This window comes from Stegastes partitus, unplaced genomic scaffold (genome assembly GCF_000690725.1).
Source record: "Stegastes partitus isolate 25-593 unplaced genomic scaffold, Stegastes_partitus-1.0.2 Scaffold388, whole genome shotgun sequence".
Classification (NCBI taxonomy): domain Eukaryota; kingdom Metazoa; phylum Chordata; class Actinopteri; family Pomacentridae; genus Stegastes; species Stegastes partitus.
Window position 1 is genome coordinate 568192 of NW_007578119.1, and position 14496 is coordinate 582687.

The 14496-nt window shown below is 41.2% G+C and overlaps 1 protein-coding gene across 2 annotated transcripts in view; it reads left to right on the plus strand.

Moving 5' to 3' along the window:
* The window catches only part of LOC103359678 (serine/threonine-protein kinase BRSK2-like), a 182710-nt gene extending 168373 nt beyond the window's left edge, over positions 1 to 14337 (plus strand). The window contains exons 19-20 of one of the 2 annotated variants that reach the window (XM_008285148.1): positions 10024 to 10071; positions 13982 to 14337. In XM_008285148.1, coding sequence (XP_008283370.1) covers positions 10024 to 10071; positions 13982 to 14205 — 272 coding nt within the window. In that variant the 3' untranslated portion in view covers positions 14206 to 14337. The remainder of the gene's footprint in view (positions 1 to 10023; positions 10072 to 13981) is intronic. The other variant, XM_008285149.1, reaches the window with a different exon arrangement.
* Positions 14338 to 14496: the final 159 nt, after the last annotated feature.

Genomic DNA, 14496 nt, shown 5'->3' on the forward strand with positions numbered 1-14496 from the left:
GAAAATAGTCCCCAACAAATAATATTTGTTTTTTCGCTCAAGTTTCGCTCGAGTTTAACGTAGTATATGCGTATAGTGTGATGCAGTTTTATTAATGTAGAGTAACTTTTCTGCTCAATTTCGGCAAACTGTGGAAATAAATCCTCACATTAAAAGTAGTTCCTGAATTAGGAGATCCTCCTAAAAAATAAAAGGTGCTTCAGCCCAAACATTACGACACTAATGTTGGGTTACAGCAACAAAGATTAATTTAATCTGAGATTAGTTCTAAGCAAAGTTCAGCAAAAGTAGGTGTGAATCCAGATTTAACCCACAGCACCAAGCAGTTTTACTCACCGTGGACTCATTTTTCCACTTCAGTATAAAGTCCTGCACCTCTGTGGAAACAGGACAATCATGGCTAGAAGGAGAGAGAACTCAAAATGTCTTCAGTGCAGTACGATGAAGTTATAATGCCATAAATCATTAAAAGAAGAAGAAGAAAACAGAAGGTGGATTTCTTTGATTATTTATTTTACAAAGTTTGAAAAATCTGAAATCAACATGTACAACATTTTTCCAAGTGTCCACAGGTGCTACATATACTTATAAAACATAGCTGTTTACTGTAGATACGTTAATACTTACATTCTGAATTTGATTCCACACTTGCCTCCTCTCTGAGGAAACACTGCCTGAGGTTCAACCAAATACTCTCTCACTGTTTGTCTTGTGATTGGTGGTTGCAGCCAATTCACTACTGATCTCTCAGTTTTAGAATTTGATCAGAGCAGAAAGGGTTATTTTTAGCATTTATTTATTTTGAGACATGTAGAATAAATTGATTTTATTGAAAAAACTAAAACTTCAAGCTTAGATTTGTTTAATTGTCTTGATTGAATGGCTCATAACATAGTTCAAGGACTATCTGAAAATCAGGGTTACTGACAATTCTTTCTCCTTTAACAGTTTCTGGTTCTAATAAATGGTGTAAATTTTAATTTAATCGATTTTAGTTCTCAAGTTTGGTACAACATAATTTAAAGTTAAACTATGATTTACAAATGAATCCTTTTTGATGCAAACCAGCATAAAGGTGCTTGAAATTTTAGGTACCATTAATGTGAATACATTGATCTGATCCTCTTGCAACACGACTATACACAGTAGAAATGTGCACCAAATCCAGTTGGTACAGTTCCTACAGCTAACTTTATGATGCTACTTTATTTTGCTGCTGCTTCTACTTTGGATATACGAGGACGACACTCAACATTATTTCCTCTTTCTTCCTCATCTGTCATATCAGGAAGTTTGTTCAGATCCACTAAAGAACAGAAGTAAACTGAAGCTTATGTCATTTTTGCATGTTAATTAGACAAACTTCAGCTTTACATTGTTGTGAGTTTAAGCAGCCGTTCTGAGTCGTGTCATGTGTCCAGCATCATTTCTGATCTCAGCTCTCCTCTCCTCTGCAGACTGGCGAAGAAGTCATGGTTCGGGAACTTCATCAACCTGGAGAAGGAGGAGCAGATCTTCATTGTGATCAGAGACAAACCTCTGAGCTCCATAAAGGCCGACATCGTCCACGCCTTCCTCTCCGTAAGTCTCCACCGTTCCCTTCTGTCCTGGCAGTGCTGAGAGGATGGCAATCATCAGACAAACTAGATGATTTTTAAATTACTCTGGTGTATGTTCTGTAAAACAAAGTTTCCATGTTGGTGCATATCTAGTCAGTGTTGTGCCACGGAAATGTGTAATTAAACTGCTAGCTAGATAGTGAGCTAATTTCAGTCAGGCTCTACTGTAAATATACGATTTAAGGTTAGTTTAAAGAATTAAAATCACATAAATTCTTCTCAAATCCGAGGCTGCAGTGATGACATCAACTGCTGCTCTGCTAAGCTAAGCTAAGCTAATTAGCGTTTGGCACCACTACTTTATGATGGTGTAACATTATTTTCTTCGCATTAGATTTAAGTGCTGCATTATTTATTCTAACATTTTGGAGCATTAAAATAGTTTTTTTTTTTTCAAAATACAAATTTAAAAACAGGTAAATTATCTCAGCAAGTCGCTGGTACTGAACAGTTCTTTGATGCTAAATGCTAAAAACACAGTCAGTCCAAACATCCTAATTCTTCTTTCAAATACAAAATAACATGAACAGTAAATTCAGAAATAACTCAGACACACGTGTTTAAAGACGTCAGTTCAGGTGCAGGTTGGACTTGAGGTGAGTGTTCAGTCATGTTGCATCGTGTGCCGCAGCCTGTTGTCAGTGTTGACTCAGACGCTGACGCTGCAGAATGCCACGACGTGTTAAGATGCGACACGTCCGAAACACCGTCTCCTTCTGCTGCCATCTCTTCCTCTCACATCCAGCCGATGCAGAGGTTGTTTGTCTGTGCTGCTGCTGACTCAGACTTTCTCTCCCAGATTCCCAGTCTGAGCCACAGCGTCATCTCTCAGACAAGTTTCCGGGCCGAGTACAAGTCCACAGCCGGGCCGACGGTGTTCCAGAAGCCGGTGAAGTTCCAGGTGGACATCACCTACACCGAGAGCACCAGCGCCACCAAGGAGAACGGCATCTACTCCGTCACCTTCACCCTGCTGTCAGGTAAACAGCTCACAGTCCATACAGTTGTATCAAGTAAGTGCTCCGCTGCTAGTTAAATGGCATCAAGGATAAAATAATGTAATTTAGAAGTCCAGGTTACATATGATTCCTACAGTTAAATTGCTCTTTAATCAAGCACAACTGCCTAAAATGTCCAGCTTCCAGCATGTCATATAGGAGGAACGGCTGCTTTTGTATGATTCATATGATAATGAATTAAGAATCTTCAGGTTTAGCACCATTGCATTGAAGTACAAAGAGATCTGGTGTTTGCTGATGATCCTCCAGCAACATAACGTCCCCCCCCCCCTCTCTGGTTTGGGTGAAAACATGTTTTTGATGATTCTGATAACCTCCAGCTCGTGCTCCAGTTGGTGCTGAGAATCAACCTGTAGATATTGATCAGTGTGGGAGTTTCTGTCAGCTTTAATGTGAACCACACAGTCCAAGAAGACCGAACGGTTTCCTCCCTGAGTGAACTTGATGTTGCCGCGCTCGTGTGTTCTGTGAAGCTTTTTACTTCCTTTGTTTCGATTTTGACCCAGGTGTCTGTATTGTAGACAGTTCACGGCACAGCTGAGCCTCTGTCTGTACAAACCTCATTATATTGTCAGTCGGTGGTTGTCAGACGGAGGTGGAGCAGAGATCATATGTGGTCTGAGGTGAGGTTGGTTCTGCTGGACAGAGTTCTGTCCTGCAGCACAAGTTTCTGTACAGTTTTTACTGCTTTCAGGATGAAGTAAAATCACAGGTTACCATAGTTTTATCAAACATCGTTGATAAAATCCTGGAGTTTCTGATGTGATGCAGTGTTAGGGATAACTGTAGGTTATGAGTTGATGCTACCGATGATGTATCAGTTAATTCCTTGTGTCTTGGGGTGGCCATAAATACAAGGGGGCTTTCTCGGGGTACAAACAGTAATATAGTGGTCAGTTAGTGGGTTTTTTCTCCTCCCAGTTGGTTGGTTGCTAGTAAGGTCTCACCTCAGTGTCTCAGAAGGAGTTGAAAGACGAATGTTCACTTTGGAAATCTGCTGTATTTAACACCACTGTGCATCTCCCTTTATCAGCCAGCAGGATGGTGATGTTTGGTGTTTTTTTTCCGTGATGTCTGTGCCTTCTTTTCTTGGATGGTCAGGTTGGATGGCAGTTGATGGGGCAGCCGACACTTTCAACCTGAGCTGTTCTGTCTCTTTAGCAAATATGAGGAGATGAGGAGCAGAAGGAGAGCGAAGAAAGCAGGAGAGTGTTAGGGAGACTGACAGAAAGAAATGAGGAGAGGATATGGAGGGTTGAGAGAAGAGGAAGAGGCAAGAAACAGAGGTGGAACAGCTCAGGTTGAAGGTGTCTGCTGCCCTCACCAGTGTGAAAGTACCATCTTCTAACCTTAACATTAAAAAAAAATAAAGCCACTGGAATCACTAAAAATAAACTGAGCTGCCAGCCAATGAATAAAGATGCACGGTGGTGCTAAAATCAGCAAACTACCAGGACAAGGTGACCAGTCCTCTTATAGCCACCTACAAGAAGAAGGTGATAAAGTGCCGACAAAAGCTGGAAAAAGAAAGCCACAAAGTCAACCACTATGTTATCATTTTTTATCCAAGGAGGTCACACCTTCCCTCATGGACATCCCATGGTGCACCATGAGGTAATCTCGCTCACCCCATCATCAGTAGCATCAACTCAGTTACTTAACATTCTGCCAAACGCCTCGCCATCATCTCTGCTCCACACAGCATCAGAAAGGATTTTATCGACAAGGTTAGAAAAATCAAGCTGGACTCAGATGAAACCATGGTAACCTACAACATAACTTCACTCTTCATCCAAGAAGCAATACAGCTACAGGACAGAACTACATATGATCTCTGCTCCACCTCCGTCTGACAGCCACCTACTGACAATATAATGAGGTTTGTACAGACAGAAGCTCAGCTGTGCCATGAACTCACCGCTGCCTACAATATGGATGATGTGGAGAGCAGGTACGTGGATCACATCTGGATCAGCATTAAAACGCAGGAAGCCTTTACAGAATACATCAAAGTCTGTAGAACAGTCTGACCCTCCTGGACTGTGTGCTGCACATTAAAGATGACAGAAGTAAACAGAAACCCTTCTCACAGATCAAGATGCTGGAACTCCCTACGACTCAGTTAGAACTAAAGAAGCTTTTCAGATTCTGCGGTGAAACATCTTTAACACACTCAAACGAGTTTATTTGTCTTCATTTAGATATACCTGCTGAAAACAGAACTGATGAGAGCACTGACAGCAGGAATGCAGTCAGATGATAATCTCACTGTTAATAGACAAATACTGATGTTAATTAAACACAGTGATGTATAGGTGGGACGTTCTGGTGTCCACATACTTTTGGGAAACTGGGCGTAAACACGAGTATAAAAAGAGCCGCTGCATAAAACATGAATGAGCAGAGCTACAATATTCAGTGATGAGGAGCAGAGCCCTGAAATGTTGAGGTGCCTGAACAAGGCCACATCATGAATGTTTAATCTTCTCCCCACGTAGCATAAAAATGAGCCCAACAAGAACTTTCTCAGCTCAGTACCGCGCTCCTTTTTCTTTTCAATCCATCCGACTACTTAATAGCCTCACCTTGAAGAACTGCTCCAACGTTGTCAGGGAATATTTCAGTGTAATTAGTGAGGTGCTGCTCAGTTAAGTTCACATTCACAAACATCTTTAAATAGCAGTTATTTTTCTGATTAGGACAAAAGTAAACATGCGTTGTGTCTTGTAACTGATTATATGCATTAACATAAATTAAACCAGTGATTTAGAGTCTATTTGTGGCTCCTGTAAGTTATTACCTCCACCAAAGTGACATTTTCCTCACTATGATTGTGTTCACATACATAATCCTGGTATTCTGGCTGTATCAAGGTTAGCGCGATTAAACGCTAATATCACGTTGCAGATTTGTCTAATCCACCTCAGTGGTGATGAAGGGAGATGAGAGCAGTGTTTGAAGACAAGCAGCTGGGTCATTACATATAAAGTCAAGCAAATCTGAAAAAAAGTTCCCACCTGACCTCAGAATCAGCAGATTGTTTTATGGACAGCAACTTTAATATACTTAATAAAGCCACTGTCATACTATGAATATTTACAGAGTTACAGTCCCTCAAAGGATACGAATGTGGGTCGAAATTTCTTTTTTTTTTTTTATTTGCGTAACTTTTGTCAGCATTTTTGAGCCCTCATAACTTTTCAGGACTGAATAACACATTTGAGTTCGACTTAAAACTGCAACCAAATCAATTTTTCAATTTTTCGTCCCCTCCAGGTGTCACACTCTGAAGCTTTAATCTTCTATAACCAACTTTAAGCATCAATATCATGAGATATATTATAGTTTCAAACTGCAAGTAGCCAAACATCACCAGTTTAATGCTTATTAGAGTCATTAAAACAAATTTTCTGATAATTGATGTGAGAAAACTTTAAAAAGTGCGTTTTGGGTAAACTTTTAGGGCTCATAACACCACATGTAATAAATGGTTGGTTAAAATAAGTTTTATACAATAAAACTTATCTCATCTTCTAGATGTGAGTCAAAATCTTTTTTTTTTTTTTTTTTTTTACCCAAAAATGATGGTGGGACAGAACGTCATGACAACCACTCACTGTTCTAATCCTGTATCACATGCACACACCTGATTTGTATGCACACTGGTTTCGAGACTGGTTTGGTAACTGCACTACCTTCCATATCACCAGCAAATTCATCCACGCAGCCTGTTTGTTTACATGTTGTGGATGCTGTGGATTGTTTCTCTGTTTAGCATGTAGCATTAGAGGTTGCAGCAAACAACACATCTAGCGCATTAAATCTTTTACTCACCATGTGGAGAGCTGGGTGCCGCTTTTTTTCCCCCACTTGATTTTCCAGGATGGAAATGACCTGCGATCGTCCTCTTAATGGACCACGGAGTCATTTGTTTTTGCATTAAGCTGCTGAGTTTCCAGAAAGTGGGTCTTGTGAAGTCAGGTTTTCTGGGGAGCTGCAGGGAGGTTGCACCTGTTTGCATCAGTGTGACTCATCATTTTCCCAAATCTCTACAACAGAGGTGGAGAATGCACAGTTAGTGTAACACAATGAACGCATTAATGAATACTTCTCTGTCCTGCCACTTCTTGCCCCGCTGCTGGTTTATAGACTAATGTGTGTTACAACAAGGTGTCACTGGTTTCTCATCAGGTCCCAGCCGACGTTTCAAGCGTGTGGTTGAGACCATCCAGGCCCAGCTGCTCAGCTCCAACGACCAGCCCGGCATCCAGCCGCAGATCTCTGGTAAGTGAACTCCCCTCGCCACCCGTCCCCCGACCACGCCTACACCCCCAACCCTCCTCCTCACAGCCTCCCTCCCCTCCCTCCTCCCTCCTGGCATCACAGCACAGCCACACCCCACGGCCCACCTCGGCTCGGACCCGCTCGGCTCAGCTCAGCTCGGCACACTGCTTTTAGCACACGGCATCTCCACGTGCATGCCCCTGCCACATACCATGGCGTGCACACACACACACAAACACACACACACACACATGCAGTCCAGTGAGCTCTAGATGTGCACTCACAGCACTGATTATCGCCACTCAGGACATCAGACGGTGATTTATCCTCCACAGACAGCAGCTCAGCTCTCACACTGCACCCTGACTCAGCAGAAAACACGCACAAGCACACACACACACACACACACACACACACACACACAGTGGGTCAAGCTAATGAATATTTACACAGCTCTACACGTGTGGATTAGCCGTTACATCTGTGCATGCAGCATTTTGGTCTCAAAAAGTGCGAAATGTATCAGAACACATTGAGAATTTGTAGCGTCGAAACAATCCCACAATTCTCTCTGAGCTCTCCCTGGACATGATTGGACATCTTCGGGGCTGCCTATATATGGATGGAAAATATGGAAGAAAAGAACGAGTGACTGTGTGTTCTCCGGCTGTCCTTGTTAGTTCTGTCTGTCGTCCTATCTGTGGTTATTTACTTGATAATGGTCCCCTCTGGTGGTGAAGCAGAGCAACTGCAACCCAAACACTGCCGTCACTCTTAGCGCGCACACAAGACCACAGACTGGGAGAACACCAGCACACCCACTACACTAGCTGGAAGCTCTTCAACTAACTGACCCAGTAGCACCAGTCTGACCTGCCACAGATGGGAACTGTTATCAGGCACTGTTTGCACAACCTCAGCCACCAAACCACCGTGTAGATGTGCCAATAACCCACATCTCTATCTATCTATCTGATCTCTCTCTCTGGCCTGCCTCTCCATGCCACCCTGCTTCTCGTCATCCACAGCTTAACGCCTCTTGGATGGACTGAATGACTCGCATGCTGAATGAAAACCCAGAATCACGCACACACAAAAGCGCACACACACACAATGTGACAAACTGGCCTCGGGGTAAAAACCGGCCTTTGGGTTCAGTTTGTCAGAGATCTGTGTGTGCCGATGGTTCTGGGTGAGCTGCCATTCGCACTCGGGACTGAACTGTACTGAAGCATGCGACACGAGCGAGCAAACAGAGTATGTGACGGTGTTTGTTGATGTCTTTGCAGTCTGACAATCTGCATGCGTTCAATGAAATGTACTAAAACACCCAACAGCTCGACAGACATGTGACCCTGTTGGCCTTCTGTGTGTGTCTTTATATATGAGGTTGTACATGTTTAGTCAGTGGCAGATGGATTTTTAAGGAAAAAATATCTGCCGCTGTGGATGTTCAGCCTGTTTCTCAGAGTCTTTTTGCTAAAATATCTGGTTGCTAAGTGGTTACAGAGAGGCTAAATTCACCATCCTGGACTTCTTGTTTCGAGAGCAGGACCAAAGCTAGCGTTAAATGCTGTTTTCAGGAAACTCTGTTGCCAGGAAAACTTACGGTTACGGTTTTATAACAACAGTGAGGACAGCATTTAGCAGTTTCTACCCAAAACACGACCCCAGCTGCTGTTTTGAGAAGCTCACAATCGTGTACACAAGGCCACCTAATGCTAATACTACTGTGACTAAAACTAAAGCAGCATTGTTTAGGACAGCTTGAATACCTGTTTTCCATCCAAATCTGGTAACATTTTGACTTTACATTCAGAAAATCTGACAATTTATGCACATTTCCATGTCATTATAGCAGTGATGAAGAAGAGGAGTGTCGAGGTGATGCAATTAAACGAGTGCCAGTTAAACCTGAATGAAAACAAAACTGAACATAAATTTGTGTATTTTATTAACATGGTGGAAAGTTTGTTGACTGAGAACACACTGGACAACAGACAGGGAGGGTTTTGAACAACTAATATTACAGTTCTGACCCGTCTGTTTTTCATTTTGTCCTCATAGTTGTAGAGCTTGAACGGACTGAATCTGGGGACATTTTTAACAAACAACAAATTAGAAAGAAAATCTCTGTAGACGAAAATCTTACCAACTCCTCAACTAATATGGACGCTATCTATAGATGAACTAATATGAGCAGTGAGTGCATGCTACCTGCTAGCTCTACTAGCTAAATAGATTGTAAATCAACATAAAAAGCCAGTATTTGCTGCATATTAGATCATTCGAACCTGGTTATTTTATATCAAAAGGATAACAGCCTGGACTTGCACATATTTTTAAGAGTTCTGAAAATAGAACTGTTTCAACTGGTGATTCCAGCACAAGAACTACTGAGGAATAGATGATGTTGAGCTGTTGAGTTGTTAAGCTGCTGTTTGCAAATGTTGACTCTCGACTTTTCAACCATTAGTTTGAACAAAACGCAGCAGCCCGGGGACTTCTTTGACATGATTCGTTTGGAGCCGACTCTGAGTAAACACAACCATTTCAAAGATGTGAAAGCATGAGTTTGTTCACATGTAGTCGGTTCCTCTCGCTGCCAAAAATAATGGATCAATCCTGGAAGGCTGTGGATTTAGTGCCCTTCCCTTTATGAAAGTAACACCAGTGATTAATGAGAGCATATCGACCAACCAATCGACCAGCTGACCTGAGGAATACAGCTTTTTAATTACATAGTTTTTTTCCCCTTGCTTTGCCTTCTTCAAACATGGCTGCTAACAAGACAAGCTGATCCACTTAGACAGAACATCTGGCCTATAATGTAACTTACTGTGCGAAATCTGTAAGATAAGTTGGCACACTTTGTCTGTAGACAGACCAAGCAGCGAGTAAAACCTAGAAAGTGGAAGCAAAGCATGAAGAAAATCTGTCCAAAGAGAGATTCTGTAAAACGAGCTGAACATTCACGTGTGTGGAGTCGCGTCAGGAGGGAGTGTTCTGTGTTAGCCGGTGTGTGGCTGATGCTTGGTATCGGCTCACGTGTTCATCAAGTGCTGGGCCTCAGTGTTTCTGACACTGTCCTCTGCTCTCAGATGGCTCTCAGCGCTCAGCCTCTTTGCCCAGTAAATCCTCCAAGCGTGGTAAGACCCAGAGCGACCGGGAGCTCCCGGCAAAAACACCTTAACTCTGGCTTTTAACACACACTGCCAACGTCGTGGAGGCCTGTCACCAACACACCCTGTCTGCACTAACACTGTGTGAGAGAGAGAGCGTGAAATACAGCGAAACGTCGTCTTAACAAGTCATTTCAACGTGAGGAAATCAACAAGTAGTGATTTTTTAAAAGTGTATCAGTTGGGATTTTTACAGAAAACTGGAAAACACACACATTTAGGACAAACTAAGCAGCACATTTTTGATATTTTTGGGGTCTTTGAGGGACCAGTTGGCCTGTTGGTGGCACTGAACAAAAAACCCAATGCTCTATTCAGACTGGATTTATTCCTCAGGAGGAGGTACGTGTGTTTTGCACTAGCTGTCCTGCAGAGCGACTGTACCCGACGTAACTCCTACTTGATGCCAAAGTGACCCCGTTTTATAGCAATTTTACTGCACATTTAGACCTGCTGGTGAGGCAATGCAATTACAAAAATATTACAGGATGTAATTCTGCAAAGTTAAAAATTGCATCGAGAATATAAATTTAAATTACAGGGAAGCACCACAATTAATATTTCATCTAAATAAAGAACCCAGAGACAAAGAAGCAGGGTATGTTTTAGTAACTGACAAATCACATAAACAAAATAAAAATAAAAATGATTAACTCTCAAAATTAAGTTTGATCCATTTTCTTAATTCAAGTTTTCAACTGAAGCAAAGTAAGAAAACTTTTTTGTGCACGCTAGGTCCATAAACTAATAACAAAATACTTTTTTTTTTTCATTTTCCAACTATGAATTCTTAATTAAATACAAAAAGAATAAATAATATATCATTTTCCTACAATACTGGGGAGAGTCCTTTGTTTATGTGTTAGGAAGTTTTAAAGATCTTTTTCTTTGGAAAGGAAAAACTGAAATGAGAATAAAGAATGGAGGAAACTCTGCTTAAGTCAGTGTTAGAGCTCTATGAAAATGCTTAACTATGAAAACAAGCTGTTATAAGTATATAAATGGTACCACCAGAATAGAAACTATGATATTTGACAAACTGTTTTTCATCTTTGAATTTGCAGTCTGATAAGTTTCCAGTCACACATCACAGTTTAAAAACAAAAATATATTAAGCACACTTGAGTTCAAGGTTTTTGTCACTGAGCTGAGTCTTCTGGGTTTTCAGTTAATCTACTGATGATCTTCTTGATTAATCTTTTAATAATTTGATCAACAAAATATCAGAAAAGACTGAATAGTATCCAGCCAACACTTCTTAAGTCAAAAGACCATTCTGATAAGAAAAGCAGCAAATTCTCACATCTGAAAGACTTTTTTTTGTAGCTCTTTAACTGCATAATTATTTAAATAGTTTCTCTTTTTGTTGAGTTAACGGCCCACTTGACCCGTTGAACTTGTTCTGCTGATGTTTTCAGGGCAGATTTGTCCTTTAAAAGCTCTGTTTGGAGACTAAATGACTTGATAGGAGGAAATATTTCACTGTGTGTTTGTGTGTGTGGCTCTAAACTGACTTCTGCATGTCGATGCTTGATACCGGGTTGTTCCCCCGCTGCTCTAAAACTTTCCATATTTGAAATCACCGGAACAAACTAAAGAGACACAAAAAAGCAAATGTGAGTGTTGTTGGAGAGGACTGATGGTAAGTTATCACCTCAGCACCAAAACACAGATGTTGTATCACTGCAGGACGCACTGTTTGAAGACTAACCTGGGCAATGATGAGTGTATTAATGTGTGTACTGTGCTGTACTGTTGCATGTCGGATTCATTCATGACTGTTTTGAAGCACTTACCAAGAGAAGCTTTGTTTTATGGGATGGATGTTGTTGTGATGGATGTTGACACGATGGCGAGTTAACGGGAGCTTTGGAAGACTTTCATTCAGTCCTGAAAAAGTGTGAAACACGGAACACACTCGAGGAGATAAGTAACACAATCAGAGGTGGAGCAGAGACGTACCAAAAACTTCTTATGGATTGACTGCCACCCTGAAGGATTAAGACCAAACCAGGCTGCTCAAGTCAGTTTATGATGAATGAACACAAGCAAAAACAGACATCATTAGTCTTCTTTAGATGTTTAGCTGCCAACAGACACCAACCATGTGCCGCTAAAGTCCCATTTGAACAGAATAAATGTGACAGAGGAGGACGGCTGATTCAAAACACAAATAAACCTGCTCTGAAATAAGAGATTTTTAAAAAGCCACTTATAGATTCATTACGTTTTTAACAGGAGCTCATTCTACTACTTTTAAAGGCTCTACTAACTAAAATGTGAATAATACAGACTAGAACCAGGGTTCAAAAAGCTGACAGTAAAACATCCTGTTAATAAGGTCGAGGTGTTCCTTAAGGATTTCATTTATTGTCCTTGCCGTAACTTTTATTGCCAATTCGTCTGTCGTTATTTTCTTGATTGATTGATGTGTTTATTGGTCTATAAAGCCTCACAAGATGGTGAAAAAGTTGTTTCACAGAGTATAAAATGACAACTCAAAAATATTCACATTTAAAAAGCTGCAATCAGAGAATTTATTTATTGTGAATTTATTTTGCTAAGAAATTAAATCAATTTAACACTCTTAACCACGCAATTTATGCACAAGTTTAAAATTAGTTTTGTAAATGACAATATTTATTAGCAGGAAACTATAAAATAAAACTAAGAGTTTTCACCTTTCCAGTGGTTCTTGAATTAAATATGTATTGTCAGGAAAATTAACCAAGTCTAAGCTTAAAATTACTTTCTTTCTGCACTTCTCATTAAAAAGTTTGCCAAAAATTAATCTTTGGCACCAATTTTGTATGAATAAATACAGTCATAAGTGACAGAGCTGTGAGTTTTCAGATTAACTGCAGGCTGTGTTTACTCCCAGCCAGAGGAGACCAATATGAAAACAAATAAAACTATAAATGTAAAGTAAAATATCTAAAGCATGTACTTGAGCTTCTAGGTCTGTTCCAGTGTTGGTAACACCTTGTAGACACTTGGAAATATATACAAACAACTTCAACTTGTTTTTCTGTATCATTTATGGCACTATAACTGTGTGAAGACTTTCAGTTCTCTCTACTACTAGTCAGGGTTCCATAGAGGCACAGGACTTTATGTCAAAGTGAAAAATGAGTCCACAGTAAAGAAAAATGTGAAAAAAGTTCAGAGGGTTTCAAATGCGGACTAACAAGTAGTACGACCGTTTAATTGTAAGGTGACTAATCACACACATCCTCAGTTAAAACCTTTTAAAAAGTTAATCAAGAAATGTGTTGTTGCTTCTGTTTGTAGAGGTTTCTGCCAGTCCTTGAATAGGAATAGCTGGACTTTAGTTTGTATACTTCAGTGAAATTCTGGAAATGGTGATCGGTCTTAACCATCCCAGTTTGGTCCTGCTCTGACCAGTGTAAATTCTGTTTTGTATTCTTAAAAAGTCCTCGTGTAAACCCTGCAGCTCGCTCAGAGGAGACTTCAATCTGACTTGCAGCTCTTGTCCTGTGAGTAATATGTGAGAAGTCTTCCAGCGCTCCCGTTGACTCTCCATCCAGCAGGAGAAACTGAGACTCTGAGCTGCCCTCCACATTACCAGTGACATAAATAATAACAATAATAATAATAATGTGTTTTGGAAGAACCCTGGATGTTTTGCTACCTCCTCCCCCATCCTCTCCGTCCTCCCTCCACCTTCCTGCCCCCTCGCCTCCTCCTCGGCGTTAAGAGTCTCCTTTTCTCCGGCTCCACTCCTCCTCTCATCCCTCCATCATCTCCTCCTCTCCTCACGTTAACCCCATTGCTCATCTGTTGTTTGTTCTCTCTCTCTTTCTCTTTCTTTCTCTCTCTCTTCTCTTGTTTGTTTCTTTTCTTCCCGTCTGTGTAGGCAGCCCGTTGAGTAACTTCTTTGACGTAATTAAACAGCTTTTTTCAGACGAGAAGAACCTCCAAGCGTCCCACTCCCCCGGCGCCCCCGCCACGCCTAGCTCCCCCACCAAGCATGCCCCCAGCAGCAAGCCCAACCAGCCCCCGCCCAATGACTCTAAATGCCCCCCCGGCAAAGACAAAACAAAGACGGCCGCCAGCAACAGGACACAGGAACAACCTTAAGGAGCGGTAGCTGTTGCATGACTAGCAGTAATCAGGTCATTAAACAGAGGAGCGCTGCTAACTTTTGCCCTTTAGTTAGGAGAGAAAAACAGAAAACAGATCTACTTTTTGCCTCTAACTTTTGTACTGTATACCGGGAATGGCTCTTTCAGTTAAAAAAAAAACAAAACCTGATCAGTATTTTACAATAAGTAGCAGATGTAGCTTTTGTCGTCCCTACCTTGTGTCACTCTCTGTGTCCTCGGGGGTCTTTCGGTGGGTCTGTGTCCTCCTCACATGTGTGACGGCTTG